The following is a 19,918-nucleotide window of genomic DNA, read 5'->3' as shown; positions in this document are numbered from 1 at the left end:
GGTAGGCGAAAAACACCTCTTCCCTGTGCCAATTTGGGAAAAGGAGAAAAAATTCCTACCTGGCCCTGGTAACCAGCAACCAGCTAATCCTGTACTGCCATAGGGTGTGGTGGGTGGGCCGAGCTTTCAAAGCTGACTGAGCCCTACAGAGGCGGAGCCGCCCTTTACAGGGCCAGGCCCCACCTCCCAAAGCCTGGATGCCCAGGAATGTAAAGCTGTCTCTCCATCCGTGCAGTGAGGCAAAAGTGGCACCCAGCCTAAGCATTTTTCACATGCAGCTGGGTGTGCCATCAAGTAAGAATGATATAGTATATTTTATATTTTAATCTTGAAAGTAATATTAGAGACTTATTTTAAACATGGTAGATATAGATATGTTATACTATATATTATAATGTAGAAATTTATTGTAGGAGATAGTGATGTAATGTAGATGAAGGGAATGGAAAACTGTTGGAAGTCAATTGAAAAGGGGGGGAATGGGCGGGAGTGATATAATGTGATGGATATTGATATTGAATATTATGATTTGTGTATACTGACCCATCCAATAAAATTTTATTTTAAAAAAAGAGAGATCCACAAGCCAAGCTAGGATGATTTCTATAAATGGATGAGAAACCATTCTGCAAGCAATAGCCCAGCAGCACCCCAAAGGCCCAGCTAATGGTTAAAGAAATTATTCTGGGTCCAGGTCTCCTGCTGCTAAACAAGACTGAGAAATCTGCTGCCAAACCTGCCTACTCAAACCTGCTGACAACCTAGATGCCTGCCATAATGTGGAACTGCCTTCTGAGTGGACTGGAGACCCTGGCTGCAAAGAGGAAATACCTGGATACCTAGGGAAGAGGGACAGGGAGGCATGTACTGGAGGAGCCTTCAAATGACTGTTTTATTGCACTGGGTACCATTAAAAAAACTAGCTTCTTTTTAAGGCCATTCTACAGTATTATAATTCTAATAATTTCCTATTTATCAAGAATGGATCATGTGAAATAACCTTCCAAGTCCGTTGACTTCACTGGATTTAAAAGGGGGGGTATAGTTTACTTAGAAGCACCCTGCCATTGCTTAAAGGCAGGGGCATATGACTCTCTAGGGGCCACAAGCCTGATGATCTGACCATAGGAGGCCAATAAACATGATGTTCGCAGAGCAGGACCCATGAATGGTGGTTAAAGAAAGCCATGATGTCAATGGTTAATAAGCTTAATCAGTGGCTTACTGCACATGCCCCTCTGGAAGCATGAAACTCAGCACACTTAAGGCTCTTAATGGAAGAGGCATTGAGATCACCAAAGCAAATGTGATAACAAGAGAACCTGTCTCCCCTAGCATACCATGTGATACTTGGAAATCCATGCAGTTTCCAGATGCTGACCTTCAGACTATTCATTTAAAACATTTCCAACCTGCACTCATCAGGCAAGGAGACAGTGTTGCAGTTTGCTCAACCTTTAATATTGTACAGTAAAACACATTGCTCCAAATATACTTTCTCTGTCTCTCTCCCCAAAGGCTAGCAAGTAGCAAGCAACAGCTCTGTCCCACTCCACTGCTCACTGAAAGTGAAACCCAGCCTGGGAGCCCACTGCTATTTATAAGCACAGGTCCCATAGACCAACACAGGAGGTCTGTGATTGGCCATCAGAGCCGCCTATCACGGTTTTAAGGGATGAGATTGGAGTGCCCATGGCTACAGAACACCACCCTCCCCCTCCCTCCCCTGGGTGTCGTCTCCCAAATTGTAACCACTTTGCAGCTCCATGTTTGCTTTTATTCACTCAGAGAAAAGGTGGGGGAGGGGAGAATGTTAGAGAAACTGCTGATAAAGCCAAAGGAGAGCTAAGAGATTAGAAATGCCTGACATACAGAGGGGGGCTGAATATAGTGACAATGATGTTTGTGATGGTTGTTGTGGATTTTCCGGGCTGTATTGCCGTGGTCTTGGCATCGTAGTTCCTGACGTTTCGCCAGCAGCTGTGACTGGCATCTTCAGAGGTGTAGCACCAAAAGACAGAGATCTCTCAGTGTCACAGTGTGGAAAAGGTGTTTGCAGGTAATTTATATCTACTCAGAAGGTGGGTTTGGGTTGTGTCATCCTATAAGTTTCCCAGGGTGTAGAATGCTAATGGAGTGCTAATGCTTCACTGGACCACTGGCTTTATCAGCAGTTTCTGTAACATTCTCCCCCCCCCCTCTTTTCTCTGGGTGAATAAAAGCAACCATTACTTGACCCTATGAGTGTGAAACTATGTAGGAAATTAAGTGGTTAGGAGACATGCTTAGAGTCAGAAATCAAGAGAACCAAGGAATTTTAAAGCCTTCTCTGTCACTTGGCAGAATATTAAATATGATTAACTTCCACATGGTTACAATTTACAAGTACACTGTGCTAAGTAAGCACATGGCAAAGGGAAATATTTGATTTCATTTTCCATTTTCCTCTACAACACCTGTTATATCTTTACACACATTGTACTTGTAGTTTTAATACCTCTAAAAGTTACCTTTTCAATACCGCCCCCTTTGTATTTATTATTCCCAAGTTTATCTTCATAGACATCAAATCCACAATTCATCAATTCATTTTTTCTCATCTCATGCAGAAAGTCAATAAGGGGTTTCCAATTAACCACAGAGGTGGACAGTGTTTTATCTCTAGTCAGAGCTGTAAGTTTAGCCATCTCTGCTAACACCATTATTTTCACAATAATACAGTCATCCATTGAGAGCAACATTGTACTTTTCCATTTTTGAAAATATAAAAGCCTAGCCACTGTTTTCATATATAGAAATAGAATATCATGTTTATTTTCCAACTGTTTGTCCATTAGTCCCAAACAAACAGGCTTCTGGTTTAAATTGTATATTGATCTTCAAAATTTTCTGTATCAACCTATGAATTTGTGACCCATTTTTTTGCTTTAAGACAAGTCTACCAAAGATGATAACATGTTCCTTTATGTTGCTCACATTTCCAACATTTGTTTGACATACCTTTACTTATTTTTTCTAATTTATCAAGAGACACACCATTTTGTAAAAATTTTCTTTTAGTATGGAACTCAAAGTGAATTTTAGCCCCTTTACCCACATATTTTTCCACTGGTCCATTTGTATATTATATCCACAATTTTTGGCCCATTTTACAACACAGGGCCAAGCTACACATGACAAATGACACTTGAACGGCAAGTGGATTGAGTGGAGGGCAAGTGAACAGGGAGAAATACACTTGCTGTTCAAGTATCATTCGTCATGTGTAGCTTGGCCCACAGTCTTTCACACATTCTTCTTCAATTTCAAATTTCAACAGAAGTTTGTATATTTTGGAAATAATGTGTTCATCATTTCTATAAAGGTATTCTTCAAACTCTGTCTTAACATAGACGAAGCCCCATAATTTTTAATCTGATTTAAACCATTTTAGCAATTGTGCATAGAAGAACCATTGACATTTATAACCTTTATCTATTAGATCTTCCCTTGTGTAGAGAAAAATGCTTAACTATTTTTGTATTTAGCCCTTCTGAGGTGGAATGGCTGCTTAAAACTTTGGTCAGGAGGCCTTGTTATTCTAAGACATTCTTCAGCCCACAAACTCCCCCTTTCTGCTTCTAGCCGTTTCTCTTGAGAACGGAGATGCCTCTCGCTTCCTGAACACTCTGACCTTGCAGATTAGATAAGATACTCTGAGCAAGAGAACCTCCATAGCCAGACAGTAAACCAATTAACATTCTTGCTTCATGAAACTAATTGCACCTGCAAGATAGGAAGGGGGTGTCTTGGACTGCAGCCATGCACCTAACTCCTTTTTTGCACACAGTCACTTTTGACTATGGGCCAAGCTACACATGACGAATGACACTTGAACGGCAAGTGGATTGAGTGGAGGGCAAGTGAACAGAGAGAAATACACTTGCTGTTCAAGTGTCATCCGTCATGTGTAGCTTGGCCCTATGATATCACTTTCTTGCTAGCTGATTGGTAGACTGGCCCTCCCCTTTTGGGTGGCAAGAATGGCATTAAAAAACCTATTACCAATAATGGACCCTCAGATTCTGTCTGGGTTGCAGTAACCACTATTGTAACTCATTCAGTATCTCATAAGCTGGCTCTGTCTGAGGATGAATGTTCCTGAACCCATCCATTTTGCTGTGCTGTGAAGCCTGACTGAATTTGCCTCTGTGACCAGAGATTTTGCCTTTTGCCTTCTTGACAACTTTGACAATCTACTTCTACTTTGATATTGGTATGTATAAGTTAGAGCAAATAAAGCTATAGGTATTTTTGTTTTAATCCTCACAGTCTGTCTTGTACCATTGTATGTGACCTTGCACCTTAATAAATAATTATATTATACTTTGTGTTTGGGTGTGTGACTTTGGGGTCTCAGAACTCAAGGTACTTTGCCAAACCCATTTTTGCTAGTTCTCGTGAACCACCTACCTTTTAACATTTTTTGCTGTGAACTCTACCTATAAGTGTACCCTTGCAAGGTAGACTTTGCTACTTTTAGCTCCCTAACAGGCTTGGAGGGTGTCCCTCTCCTCCTAAAGCCTTGGGAACCCTGAGGGACTGATGGCAGAATTGAAGGCATTTGAGGGACTTTCCTTCTCTTGCCAGTTTGCTAATTTTGTTTAGCCCGGCTGATAGACCTTTGCTGGCTCTTTCCCTAAGTTGGGTCGAGGCACTAAGGGCCTGTAGCCATGACACCTTGTCTTCAATTTACACTTTCCTTGTGAGAACTCTAATAATTCTCCATACATCAACCATCTCTGTTTAGTTATCATTTCACCTCTATAAAAAGAGGTGAAATCTAATGCAGTGTCTTCTGTGATACTCCATTTATATTTATTCCAAATTCTCAAAATGGCTCTCCTAATGTAATGACTTTTAAAGTCTACATTGACTTTTACTTTATCATACCAAAAATAAGCGTGCCACCCAAATCTCAAGTCACAGCCTTCCAAAGTAAAGAGCCTATCATTTCTCAGAAGTGAAATAAGACTTCCTGACCAAAGTCCTGCATGAAATGCACAGATATCCAAGATCTCACTGCAGTATCCCACATTGTGCCACAGGAGACCATTTGTCACTAGGAAAGAAACAGCCATAATAGAAGGGATGTGGATATTGAGAAGGAAGCCCAAGAATAGCATTGGCCAGGTGAAAGGTGGCCTCACAAGAAGTATTCCCTTCCATTGCTGTTTGTTCCCCTCATGGCTTGGTAAGAGGATTTCTGAGAACTAAGATGAGTTCTTCAGCCTAAGGAAACAAACCTTCCCTGGTTGATGTGAAATGCAAGAGTGGTGATTTCTTGGCCACGGAAACCCAGGCTCTAAATATGATGATCCACTTTCCAGAATAATCATGTTTTTAATACCATTAATTCTTATGAATCTGACAGACTAAAAAACAATCAACATGTACATAATTTTTTTTTTGTTATGCTCGATTGTCATGGAGCCTACACAAATTCATTTGTATATCTTTTCCCACTTGTTAATGTATTTAAAGAAAGTGTTCATTATAAGTAAAAGATTCTGAACTTACAAATAGTCCTTACCGCATACTTGGCTGACTCTACATATTCTCTAAAATACACACAGACAGCTGGGATTAGAGACAGAGTTCTAGGTGGCTCTGTTTGGAAATAAAGTAGTCAATGGCTTTCCTTTCATTTCTTCTATCTACACTCAGGAAATGGGGCATCTCTGCCTAGCAAGAAAGACTGGTTATGGCGCTGCACAGAGCCAATTGGATGTCTTTGCTTCTCAAGCTATAGATGATGGGATTCATGAGAGGGGGGGGACTGTATAGTGAACAGCAGTCAACAAATCTACAGTTGGAGACGACAAGGATTTTTGTCTCATGTACGAAAATGAAGCAGTAAAAAAACAAGCAAAAGACGATCAAGTGTGGGGTACACATGGAGAAAGCTTTTTGCTTGCCCTGAGCTGACTGAATTTTGAACACAGCAGAAAAGATATAACCACAGGAAACAAGTATAAATGTAAAGCAGAATGAGCCTGTGCTAACTGTACTGGCAAAAACAAGGCCCTCAGCAGACACTGTATCACTGCAAGATATCTTTAATAACTGAGGCATGTCACAGAAATATTGTTCAATAACATTAGACCGGCAGAAATGTAATGAAAATGTGTTCATAGTATGTACCATTGCAATGAGTATATTGGTGACCCAAGAAGCAGCTGCCATTTGGAAGCAAACATTCCAGTTCACGATCAGCTGGTATCACAAAGGATTAAACAAAAGACACTGTCAAGAAAGAATACCGTTCAGGAGAGACAAAAAACATATAGTTTCAAAGAGAAAAGTTTTTCAGACTCATATCCATTTAGTTGTACCTGGCTCTTTAAAGCTAAACATATTCTCATAACAACTTATGAAGCAGTTATACAACATGAATTTATGACAAAGATTTCTCTGAAAGTCCAGTTAGCGTCCCCAAGTGGAGGACATAAGGGTGTGATGGCAAAGGTAAGTCTTTGGCAATGATAAATTTGTTGTTTTCTTCTCTTTTATAGATGGTCCTGAGACACTCCAACAGGAGGATGGAAAGTACAGTCCCAAGTATAGCCTGGAACCAAGGCCGGCAATTCTCTAAAATTCTTCGTCCAAACAGACTTCCTCAGGGGCAAGAAACCTTGTTGAGTTTCATTGCTAGCACGCCAAAAGAAACACCCAATGCGACGTGGAAAAATCCTACATTATGAGAATATGTTTAGCTTTAAAGAGCCAGGTACAACTAAATGGATATAAGAGTCTGAAAAACTTTTCTCTTTGAAACTATATATTTTTTGTCCCTCCTGAACGGTATTCTTTCTTGACGGTATCGCAAAGGATGGCAGATTGCTGCATAGCGGTCATATGCTATGGTGGTAAGAAAGAGTACCTCAGCACCTCACCAAGAAAGAGTACCTCACCAAGAAAACTTGAGTGACAAATCCAGAGAATGAAATCTGCTTCTTGTCCATCAAAGAATTTACCATGGATTTAGGAACCGTGGTTGAAATGTAACAGGCATCGATAATGGAAAGATTGACCAAGAAGAAATACATGGGGCTGTGCAGGTAATGATGCTGAGCTACAGCAGCAATTAAGAGAAAGTTTCCCATCAGGGCTGCTAAATAAATGGAGAGGAAGACTACAAAGTGTAGAATCTGTAGTTCTCAAAGATTAGAAAATCCCAGGAGGACAAATTCTCTCACAATTGCTTGGTTTACCATTTGATTACTTGAAAAAACTGCTACAGGGAAAGGGGGAAAAAGCTGTCAAATTGATATAAATATAGAAAATACTGTGATAGCACTTGAGGATGCATATTCAAGCCTTTTTCAGAAACTAAGATTAAGGAATTTGTTTTCAGTTTCAGTAATAATTTTATTAAAATTTGATGTTTTTATTTATCTATTTTTCCCAATACTTTCCTTATTTTCTTGTATTTTTCTTTATTTCTTACATTTTAAACAGTGCAATCCTTAATAGAGTTATACCCTTCTAAATCTTTTTCTATATGAGATTTTTCTTTGGTGCAAGCAGCGCTCTAGAAGTACCTAAAAAGAAGTGCATTAAATGCACATGGTGTGTTCACTTGCTTGCTGCTGCTGCTGCTTGCTTGCTGCTTGCTTGCTGCTGCTTGCTTGCTGCTGCTGCTTGCTTGCTGCTGCTGCTGCTGCTTGCTTGCTGCTTGCTTGCTGCTGCTTGCTTGCTGCTGCTGCTTGCTTGCTGCTGCTGCTGCTGCTTGCTTGCTGCTTGCTTGCTGCTGCTTGCTTGCTGCTGCTGCTTGCTTGCTGCTGCTGCTGCTGCTTGCTTGCTGCTTGCTTGCTGCTGCTTGCTTGCTGCTGCTGCTTGCTTGCTGCTTGCTTGCTGCTGCTTGCTTGCTGCTGCTGCTTGCTTGCTGCTGCTGCTGCTGCTTGCTTGCTGCTTGCTTGCTGCTGCTTGCTGCTGCTTGCAGATTCCTATATGGAAATTCCTATATGGAAATAAATTGTCATGTTGGGACCCTCCACATTTACTGTTGAAAATCACTATTCATTTGCAACATCCCCTGTTGTGTTTTGCAATTGAACCTCCAGTATGTGTGTGTGTGTGTGGGGGGGAGTTCCCTAATAACAACCAGTCTGCAGGTGACAGAGATCAATCACCTTGGAGTGGGCACCATGGCATCAGACCCTGCCGAGGTCCCCATCCCATCCCGCCCCGAACCCAACACTCCCACAGCGCCAGGGGCCCCAAATCTCAAGGAAGTTTCCAACCCTGAGCTGGCAACCCAAGTGAAGAGGGTGTGCTTGATGGAAAGGTGGGTGCTCAATCGGGCATAATGCCATGGAGCCCACCCTCCAAAGCAGCCGATTTCTCCAGGAAATCAGAGCACCATAACCCGGAAATCAGGCCATACCCTGAAGCACCAATTTACTCCAGGAGTGCATACCTTGTCCAGCGGCTGGTGGGGGCAATTCTCCTTCTCCGCGTTGTCCTCCATGATGCCGCCCAAGAAATTCTCTGCATCATCTGCAATGGAGGGGATGAAAGCATGGTCACATTTGTCCCAGCAGTGGTCTTGGAATAGAGGCCCCCCACCAATCCAGATATTTGCCAGGCTGTGAAAATTAACCCACATGCAAGCCACACAAACCATGTCCAGTGCTGCACAAGCAAAGCAAGGGAAACAACTTGACATCAGAGAATCCCACTGTCAAACCAGAGAATCCCCAGCCAAAACAGGGAGCGGGAGAGCGAGTTTAACTTATAATCACTTCTGTGGCACAGAAAACAACATGGTCAGCAGAGTGGGCTCCAGGGATAATTTGGAGTGCATGAAGGGGTGAGATGGGCCATGCGGTAGGGAGCTTCAGCTCCATAACTTCTGCTTCTCTGGCTACTGCTGAAGGTTGAGGAGTTGAATCAGCAAAACAAAAGGCAACCCTATGGCTGCATCAACAATCTTCAACAGTAGCCCAGGACTAAGAGGTCATTAAAAGCATATTTTTAGTGTGTGTAGGCTTTGCAATCTAGTGCAAGAGCCAGTGGGTGAGAAATATTATGTGCAATCAAAGAGTCTCCTTGAAAGTTCGCAATTATTTCAATTACAAAAAAGTTTAGGTGAAGATGTGGGATAGGGATCCATGCTGCCTGCCACTGGCTCCCCCGCAATGCCATCAAGTTTCAGGTTTTCCACCAGGGTGCAGTCTTTCCTCTCCCTCCCAATCCATTTTCCCTTACCTATCCCCACCAGTCCGTCCATAGTAAGATTGAGGTCTCTCTCCCCATCCACACACTCATCCTCCATGCCTGTCAGTTGATCTGCAGAAGGAGATTTTTAACAAGTGGGAGTTGAGGTCGATTCCTGGTGCAAATCAGTGGGAGGGCAGAGTCCCAGCACCTGAACCTCCCCCACCCCCAACACACCATGCTTACCCATGGAGTGTGGTGTGGAGCTCCAGATGTGCTGTGGATTAATGGTTTCCAGGTCATGGGAGAAGAGTTCTTCAGAGCCATCCTGGATTTCAACCAGGGCAGGGCGTGCTGGACCCCCAACCTCCAGGATGATGTTTCTGGCCACCCGTTCAGGTTTCATGCCGGCATCTCCGCTCAGGATACTGTCCAGTTCCCTGTAGAAGGGGCAGGTGATGGGTGCATTGCCAGAGTGGCTGTTGTGGGAAACAACCCTTTTATAATCCAACTGCATAGTCTTAGTCTTTGACCTGCATTCCTGGGCTGTTCTATTATGGCCACGAGTGGCCATCTGCACAGAAATTTTCTTGAAGTATTTGAGATTTCTATGTGTGCTTTTCAAAGCCTCCTGCTCCTTCTCCTCTACCCAGAAATGCAAGAGATCCACAATCTCTTGGTGCTGCCAGGAGACCCCTCTCTTTCCAGAACTCCCACTGGTGCCGGCCATATTCCTGGAGAGAGGCCATCATGTTGGGGCAGGTAGTGGCAACTGAAATGGCGCAGGTGCAGAAGAGAGAATCCATGCTTCACTCTGGCTGGGGTCAAAGACCATGGGTGTCAGAGGTCAAGGCTCTGGTGAATCATGGGTTCCCACCTCGGGAAAATTGTTTGTGCAATCACCCCTCTCCAACCCCCACAGCGACCATTATTTTTCCCTGCACAGACCATTTAAAGATTCAGAGTTGCGCACTCACGCAGTTTAAGAAATCACACACATAAAACTTGCCGCTGCAAGCCACCTGGCTGAATGCCATTTTCAGCAGAGCCGTCAGACTGCAGACAAAGCGCATAGTGAAAAGTATATCCCCCCAAAGATTGTACAGTTTGAAAGACAGCCATGGACTCTTGCAAAATGAGAGTCAAAGAGCTATTTTGGGCTATGTCAAGGTGCTTGCCTACGAGACGCATCCGCATTTGCCTGCACTTTTGTGGTAGCGCAAAAAAACCCGGTGATATGATTGAATGTGAGGGAAACAGAACTTACGCAACTTCGCATTTGCGCAATACTTTTTTTTTTTTTAAAGGTGGCCACAAGGGACATGCAAAGGCTTGCGGGACCCCTTACACTTGGAGGGAAAATGCCAACCACGGCTGGAAGGCAGGGAGGGGAAGTGGGAAGGAACAAGCACTGGAGGCACCATGAAGCGCTACCAACTGTTCCAACACCTGCAAAAAATGCACAAAAAATGGGGGTGGGGGAGCGGGATAAGGGCAGCGCGACAAGCATGGGTAAGCATGGGACTTTACTGTTTTCCTTTGGGATGAGGTGCTATCGTGGCGCTATGAAGGTGCATTTTTGGGACAGTGTGAAAAGGGCCCTGGACATGTTCCATGAGGACATCCAAACAGTCCCCCCGCTGCTCTGTGCCTTCGGTCAGCTCTGGTGCTCCCATCTCCATATACACTCGTTCCCACCATAGGAGCTCCTGCAGTGGTACTAGGCTCGGACCGGGCAGGGGTTGGGAAGGGGACTGTCAGTGCCAGATCCCAGGGCCAGGCTGGTTGAAGGGAAAGGTCCTCCGCATCCATCCCTCCCAGGTCGAGCGACTCTGCCGGCGAAAAGTCAGTAGCCATCTCTCCAGGGTACGAGTTCGGAGGTAAAGCTAGAGTCTTAACAATATGTCAGTCTGTGGAAGACAGGATATGTTGAAGATGACTCCCACCTCTTGCAGCGAGAAATCCAAGTTCTCTTGAGTAAAAGGGTCTTTAATGAGCTATCATAACTTCGCCATACATATGTCCGCAGGTTACACAGAAACAAGTAAAAGCATCTGGCTGTACCGAGTCTCTTGTTAAGAATGACACACTGGTTACATGATACATTATATCTACCCCTCTACACATTCCCCCACCCTCCATGCCCATCCAGCTGGGCTCAATCAGTAGCGAGAAAGAAGGAGCTGTCCCAAGGCCCTGTGGTGACCCATCTGTGATAAGAGCTCGGCCGTTCTGGGATCTGGAAAGAAAGAAGGGAAGCTATTTCACAAGGCTATTGCAATATATATCAGAGTGGGATGGCAATATGGAGGGACTATGGGCAACAGAACTGACAATACCCACAGGGGAAATGGCAAATTGGAGGGCTGGATCCAAGTGTGTTTCTATGTACTAAGAGATCTTCCAAGTTGGCTGTTTTCTTATAAGCAACTATTAGCTTTTTACTACACATGGGTATGTCATCTAGTATGTTCCAGTTCCACAGATACACTTTTAAAAGGCTACATTAAGGCCTATCCACTGTCCAGAACTTCCCCTCCCCCTCTCGCTTCTGTGGCACAACCAATCAGGAAGTAAAGCTAGGAAACTGAATATGGGCCATCAAGTTCAGGATGGTGATAGGAACTACAGTGCCAAAATTGAAGGGAATTGGGACAACGTGGCACAGGGCATCTGCAGAAGCCCACCAGTGATATTTGAAATGGAACCTAAGGTTATTTGTGAAAGGCATAACTCACCAGAAAATAAAGCTAAAACTTTAAGAATTGACCAGTGGCCAGTACACATCCTCATATTATCATAGATGAATTTATTGTCATGATATAGATATGAACAGAGAGATAATAAAATGCAGTATTCATTGTATTATACATTTTCCTTTGAAAAATCCTGACAATGTGAATTTGTCAATATCCATAATGGCACAACTAAGCTATTCATATGAGTATCACTCTAAAGCACTTCAATGGGAAGTTTATCAGATCATCAAGTGAGAACTGAACAGTTTCTTTAATATTTTCTGAATGGTCACTTGGATGTCTCTGTTTCTCAGGCTATAAATGATGGGATTCATGAGCGGTGGCAAAACAGTGTACAGAACAGCAGCTACCTGATTCAATAATGGTGATGATAAGGACTGGGGTTTAAAATAAGAAAACACAGCAGTAAAAAAGAACAAACTAAATACAGTCAGGTGTGGAGTACAGGTGGAAAACGTTTTGTACCTGGCTTGAGCTGAACGAATCTTAAACACTGTAGAGAAGATGAAGACATAAGAAAAAAATATTAAAGAGAAGCAAAATAATCCCAGAGTAAGTGTAAAACCCACTATACACCATATATTGGCTGTTGTATCAGTGCAAGAAAGCATTAATAATTGGGGCACATCACAGAAAAATTGTGTAACTGTAGACCCGCAAAAGCATAATGTAAAAGTGTTTGCAGTTTGCACCCCAGAATTTATTATGCTGGCAATCCAAGAAGCAACAGCCATTTGGAAGCAGGCATTCCAGTTCATGATCATTGTGTATTGCAGAGGATGACAGATTGCCACATAGCGGTCATAAGCCATGACAGACAGAAAAGTCAGCTCAGCAGTTGCACAGAAGGCAAATAAAAACACTTGGGTGGCACAGCCAGAGAAAGATATCAGTGTATTGCTTGTCAAAGAAATGGCCATGGACTTGGGGACGATGGCAGAGATATAACAAACATCTGATAAAGATAAGTTGACCAAGAAGAAATACATGGGGCTATGAAGCTTAGGATTCTGGGCTACAGCCAGGATGAGAAGGACGTTCCCCAACAGGGTTGTCAAGTAAATGGAAAGAAACACCACCAAATGTAAAATCTGGAGCTCTGGGAGGTCAGAAAATGCCATCAGGAAAAACTGGGTGACAGTGGTTTGATTTGCCATTTCTTTACTGAAGAACACCCTGTGGAGAGAAAAGGAAATAATGTCTTTGAGAAATAAAGAAGGGAAAGCATGTTAATCTGAGTGGTGGCTGCATCCAGAACTGGAGGTTCTTGAACAAAGTATCTTCAGAAGGTGGTTGTCACTTCTCATATGAAGCATGCCTTGCCATCTAGACAGTTTTTTCCAGAGTAAATATACCTTATGGCAACACAGATTATTGTGAAATTTTAAAAATGGAAGCATACCAAGAAGTAACCATTAGGTCTTTTTGCTGGACAGAGCAGTTGTAAAATTAGGCAATAACGGCATAATTCATTAAATCTGAATTGCCAACCTGCTGCTGTCTACCGTGCCCCCCTGAGGGTGAAACCCTGGAACAATAGAGGAGTGATGTGGGTCCGCAGTAAGCAAGGAAAATTGGAGGGAAACTGAGGGCCAAGCTACACATGACGAATGACACTTGAACGGCAAGTGGATTGAGTGGAGGGCAAGTGAACAGGGAGAAATACACTTGCCATTCAAGTGTCATTTGTCATGTGTAGCTTGGCCCTCAGTCACCAACAGCAAATGGAAAATATAATAATAATATGCCCCAGGCAGTTGCAATCTGAAGCTGGAAGGCAGCTGTTTCATGGAAATACACATTCTTAACTTGCATTTTATGCATAATTCTTGACTTTAACTTTTGCACTCTGTGTTGCATTTCATTGAGGTTCATTGAAATAGTGTTCTTATCATTACCTAACACCATCCTACCCATGGGTACAGCAAAGAGGCCAGGTGGGGAGCATCTGCAGGCACCAAAGGTGGATATATGCAGGTTCTTTGATGCTTTGGCTGGTACATTGCACATCAAGTATAATAACATAATAATAAACATTCAATTTATATACCACCCTTCTGGGCACCTTTACACCCACCCACTCAGAGCTCTTTACAAGGTGTGCTATTATTAGCCCCACAACAACAAACACCCTGTGACATGAGTGGGGCTGACAGAGCTCCTAGAAACTGACTGACCCAAGGTTACCCAGTTGACTTCAAATGGAGAAGTGAGGAATCACGAAACCCAGTTCTACAAAATAGAGACCCACACTCTTAACCACTACAGTCTATCTTGCATTTCGTTGAGGTTTGGGAATAGTGTTCTTAAAATTACTGAATATACTCCTGTTGTTCAATACTCCAAACAGAAAGCCAGAAACTGGATATATGCAGTGCTATTGAGATGTATGGGCCTGTAGAATGCTCACCAAGCATGTAACAGTTTCATTCTTAGAGGAGAATATAGTCTTTACATGTTACCTAGCATAAGTGTTATCTTGTAGAGCATAGAATGGGATGTATTATATATAAAATATCCAATATATACTATAGTTGAGGAAATAGATTTGAAGGAAATGAAAAGTGAACACAGATTATCCTTTTCCATCAGCTAACTTAGGCTGCAGTTCTAAGAAATTTTTCCTTGGAGCGGTTGTGGAGAGGGCCCTCAAGTCATAGCTAACTTCTGGTGACACCTGGTGGGGTTTTCATGGCAAGCAACGAACAGAGGTGGTTTGCCATTGCCTGACTCTGCAGTCTATGAATTACTTGAAGTAAGTTCCATTTAATAAGGTGGTTCTTATTTCTGAAGAGACTAGTTTAGGATTGTTCCCTTTGAATGGTGTTCTCCTAATGTTCTGTGATGCTATTATGTGACCAAGAAACATAGATCGAGCTCTGCAGGAATCCCTGAGAGAGAGAGAGACAGAGAGAGAGAGAGAACAAGAAAGATGGAGGGGTGTATTTGGCAGAGCAAAAGTAAGACATTATAGAGAGAGAAATGGGGAGAGGGAGAGGGAGAGAAAGATGGCCTATACCTTTTTTCATTGAATAAAATGGTAGCTACTGCGCTAAATACATCAGCTTAGAATTGCTTTCCTGATGTAAGAAATTTGTAAATATCTTATTTTTACCTTTTCTCAATGGTTTCTCGTCCCAGATGCAATTTCTCCTCTGTATACTTGGATGATTTTGTGCCTTTCTGCCCTTCCATGTCTTCCTGCCTACTGGCCTCCGTCAGTCCTCTGAAACTGCCATCATAGAAAGATAGCTGCTTAACGTGCACAGAAGCACATTAGGAGTGCCTCAGGAGACAAGAGTGTCTTAGAGACATAGAATAAACAAATCAGCTTTCTTACATGTGCTTTTTGTTCCTATTAATAGGAAAGACTTGCTGTGTTTTGGTACATGTGAATACTGAAACTCTCAAGAGAGCCAAATCTTTTACTGTGACCATTTCCAAAGAACTTTAAACACTCCTTAGGATTGGTCCTATTATTGGACAGTCATCTCGAGGATACGGCATTTCTAACGATGGATGTGAATTTCCTTTACACCATTATTCCACATGAAGAGGCTAGGGGAGTAGTAGAGGAGGCATTTTTGAATAGACGAGATGACTGTCCTCCGTGTAACTTTTTGTTACAACTATTAGATCTAGTATTAGAAAAAAATTACTTCCGCTTTGAAGATTCCTTTTACTTTCAGTTGAGGGGCGTTGCCATGGGTTGCATGGCAGCACCCTGCATCGCCAACTTGTTTATGGGTAAATGGGAGGAACAGCACATTTTACATCCATCTAATCCCTTTAAAGTGAATATAATTCAATACTTCCGTTACATAGATGACCTTTACTTTTTGGATAAAGGGTCTGATCGGATAGAGGATTTTTGTTGCTGGTTAAACAGCAGGGACAACATTGTAAAATATACATGGCAGTACAGCAAGCGTGAAATTAATTTTTTGGATGTGGTAACCTATCGGAACAGCGAGAATAGGATAAAAGTTAGAACTTACCACAAAGAAACGGACCGCAACTCGTATTTAGAGTTTAGGTCCTTTCATCCACGTCATCTAAGGGAGAATATTCCCTATAGTCAACTTCTAAGAATCAAACGTAATTCCTCACCCCCCATGGATTTTGAAAGGGACACTAGCATTATGTGTGATAATTTTGTGAAGAGAAATTACCCACAGGGTGTCATACGAACAGCTTTTGAACGAGCAAGTTCCACACAGAGAGCATCTCTATTTGAGATGAAGAAACAGAATCAAGGGAATAGAATTATATGGGCGCTGGAATATACCCCTCTGGCAAATAATATTAGAAGGATCATCTCCCAACATTGGAAGCTTGTAGAAGGGATTAAGGGTTGTGAGCAGAGACCACAGATTGGCTTCCACAGGACCAGTAATCTTAAAGATGACCTGGTCCATGCTGACACACGACTCCAAGAGGGGGAACAGCGGTTACCGTGGGGTAACTTTAGATGCGGGCACTGTCAGGTCTGTAGCCTTCTTTGGGAAGGCAAGGAACTTGTGGTTAAGGAACAAAAACTAACGTTGAAACACTTTGACAACTGTCAGACTGCAGGAGTGATATATGCTTTGGAGTGCCCTTGTCAATTGATCTATATAGGTTGCACCTCGAGACCAATTAAGGTGAGAGTCCTCGAGCATATATCACGAATTCGAAATAACGTCCAGGAGGCACCCCTGACCACACATTTTCAAGAGGAAAAACACAGGGAGAGCGCCTTTAAGGTAATTGTATTGGAGGTGATTAGAAGAAGTGGTCGGGAATCCATACAAACGTGGCTCTTCCGCCGTGAAGCGTTTTGGATTCATAGGCTTGATACTGTAAAGCCGAAGGGTCTAAACAGTGAGCTTTCATTAAATTGCTTTTTGTGAGTGGTGTTTATACTCTTGGGGACTGCTGTGTTTATTAGTATATATTTGTGTATGTAGATGGGGGGAGCAAATCAGGCTTCTTTAAGTGTTGTGTTATCAATTAGCCAGCATAGAATTTAAAGGGAATCATTGGATGTGAATGGCGCGCGAGAGAAAGCACTGCCGCCTTGCTCTGAGTGTTAAGATCATGGTCCATTCCTCTTGACTGACGGTATGTGAGTAAAAATGTGTATGAAGTGAGGAGTATAGGATATAATTACTGCTAGATGTATATGTATTGATAAATTTATGTTTGTAACAGACTACAGGCCCCTGATGTAGGGATGAGATCTGCATTGTGTAGCTGGCCCCAGATTGGGTGTGGCACCGAACTCTTCTCTTTGGTTTCACGGATGACTGCTCATTCGCGTTCAGAGGACTGTGGAAGATTATAAAGAAAGACACTAGAAAAAAGGAAAAACGAGACGAAAAATGTGGAAAGAGGACTCATTATACTCGGTTGTTTGTTGAGTTGAATCAGGAATGGTTTCCCTGTTATGTATTTATTGATGTATGTGGATTCAAGCAATATAAAATAGTTACAGCACTTGCACTTTAATACACTTTGTAATTAACTATTATTGTGCTTATGTTATTGTTGTTTCCCAGGAGGTTTCTCTTCTTTTTGCTTACTGGTTATGGGAACAGCCATTTTGTTTGTTTTGTAATCAGGTCCAGAGCAGAAAGCAATGCCCATTTTCCCTTCACCCAGCTGGGATCAAGAGCGGAGCAGGTGGCAATGCTTGCCCCTTTTACCCAGTCTGTATCAGATGTGCAGCAGGTAGCAAAGCCCACTTCCCCTTCAAGTTGCTGAGATCAGTTGTAGAGAGGTTGGCAATGCCTATCCCCCTCCTTCTCTGGTTGGGATCAGTGATGGAGGAGGAGTGAATGCCTGCCTGCCCACCCTCCCCTTTCTAGAGCCCGTTGTATTTTTTCCCCACAATGGGCTTTTTTGTAGTACAGTTATAAATTCCTGAAAAAACTCCAGGTCCAGCTACCAATATTTGAGCCTCAGTATAAAATAAAAAGGAATTTTGTTTCACCATAAAGACTAACAATTTTTTTTGTTCTAACTTGAGCTTTTCTGAACTACAGCATTTGTCATCACAAAGTATTGTAAAAAACACATTCATTTGTGTCTTATGGATATTTGTTGATTCATAATCATTCTTCCCAATGCAGTCAGACTTCTGTGTTCCATCACTATCTAACTTCCTCCTTCTTTTAGCGCTTTTTATCTTTCACTAGAGCTTTGTTTTACTGTTGAAAATGCAAAATTCAACTGACCTGTCAAGACATCTGAAAACAATATTAGGAGGTTACACATCTCTTCCCTTACTTTCAGATGGTCTGTTATGGCAGAAAGAGGATAGCGCTATATTGAGGAGATACATTTGGCTGCATTGTTTTTGGTGTTTGAAGGAAATACTCTCAGCAACACAAGATATGTTTGTATTTGAGTCCCAAGAGAAACACATTTATTGGAGTCATGAGAAATGTATGAGGTGTTGTCTGTGTTTTTCCATTATGTTACAAATTCATGAGCTGCAGCAGCGGAAGAGTTAACCATTTCCCCACAGGTTATATTTAAAACCACAAACTTGGCCTAAGTTGCTTTATCAGACTTTGGAAATACATGAAGTCTGGTTGTTGTTCTTTTTGCTGTAGTGGTAGTGTTGGTTGTTGTTGGTTGTCTCCCCACCTTCTTCAGGGGAAAAGTGGCTTGTAGGCGATTTTGATTAGGGAAAAAAAATCACAAAGAAAGGGTTAAATATCACTTGCCATGAAATTGTTCCTTATAGTTGAAATGGGAGTGAAAGTCCAGTGTTAACATTTAATTTCCTTTCTTAGGATGGTGGATGTTACCTGAATGGTTACACAAGTTGGTTCCCCGGTCTTTGGAGGCATCCCTCTGACCACATCTGAAATGCACACCAAACAATATCATTAGGGTTAATGTATGCATGGAGATATTTATTCTTGTCTATACCAAGGTCCCGTAGGAGGTGCTGATCCTTCTTACTGGGGGAAGAACACCTTCCTGGGGAAGGAAGACATCTCAGCCCTCCTATTCTGTGGGTGGAAAGACCTGCAACATTTTCCCCCAAAGGAATATTATTGCAACCTCACGTTCTCTATAGTCTATAAATCTGCTACTGCTGAGGTTTAGAAGACCCTTCTGAGTGGAGGACTGCAGGAAAAATGGAGCAGAGTCTGCTAAAAAACAGGGTTTTAAATGCTATCTTGAGCAGATTCTAAGGGAAGGAAATATTCTTTTTGTACCTTTGATATGCAAAATAGGTCTGAGCATTACAATAAAACATTTATATACATTTCAGGTAAATGTGATCCTTATCAGACCTAGAGACCTTCCATTCTATTTTAAGGTTTTGCATGGGAACCCATCTGATTTAAGTCTCTCTTCACATTCATGGGGTACTTTTCACATGCATGGGGCAGGGGGGGGGGGAGTCGTGCTCCCAGAACACTGAAGTCTTCCATGGCCCTTTGGTTCCAATACCTTATGTGACAGAACAGCTCCTCTGATCTGTAAGTACTGCCCCTTTTTGTTCTCTGGAGTGTCTGGGGTTCTCCAGTGGCAGTCCAAGTCTCTTCCTGGCATGTAACACTCACATGGTGTCCCTCCAACCCTCAGACAGGCTTTTGTTCCTTCTCTCTTGCACTCACTACCATCACTTGTATCTTCTGCCTTCGTTCCTGAAGTTTTTTCTCCCTCTGTAGCCACTGCTTCTGCATCTTCAGCTTATGGATATAGATTTTCATTTTCTCCCTTTCATTCTCTGACTGCAATTACAACTTCTCCACCTCTAGCTCCCTGAGCCAAGCCTTGATCCACTGGTTTGAGCACTCAGCAATGGCCACCCCTATTGGTTTGCCAATAATTATCAGGATAACTGTCATCTCATGTGGGGTCTTTTCCTCATAATTTATCTGCTGCTTCTGGCATTCTTCCTGCAGCTCTAGCTTTGATATCTTCAGCACTTTCACTTGCTCAGCTAAATCCAT

The 19,918-nt window shown here is 42.5% G+C and overlaps 1 protein-coding gene across 1 annotated transcript; it reads right to left on the bottom strand.

Moving 5' to 3' along the window:
- Positions 1 to 12,178: 12,178 nt before the first annotated feature.
- Positions 12,179 to 19,918, bottom strand: LOC129339368 (olfactory receptor 14C36-like). Its single transcript, XM_054993953.1, has 3 exons — positions 19,707 to 19,918; positions 15,076 to 15,192; positions 12,179 to 13,136 (listed from the first exon to the last, which is right to left on the bottom strand). The coding sequence occupies exons 1-3, from the start codon at positions 19,916 to 19,918 to the stop codon at positions 12,179 to 12,181; spliced, it is 1,287 nt and encodes a 428-aa protein (XP_054849928.1).

This window comes from Eublepharis macularius, chromosome 12 (assembly GCF_028583425.1).
Source record: "Eublepharis macularius isolate TG4126 chromosome 12, MPM_Emac_v1.0, whole genome shotgun sequence".
Taxonomy (NCBI): Eukaryota; Metazoa; Chordata; class Lepidosauria; order Squamata; family Eublepharidae; genus Eublepharis; species Eublepharis macularius.
Note: the sequence above shows the minus strand (reverse complement) of the source record. Positions and strands in the feature narration are given on the sequence as shown.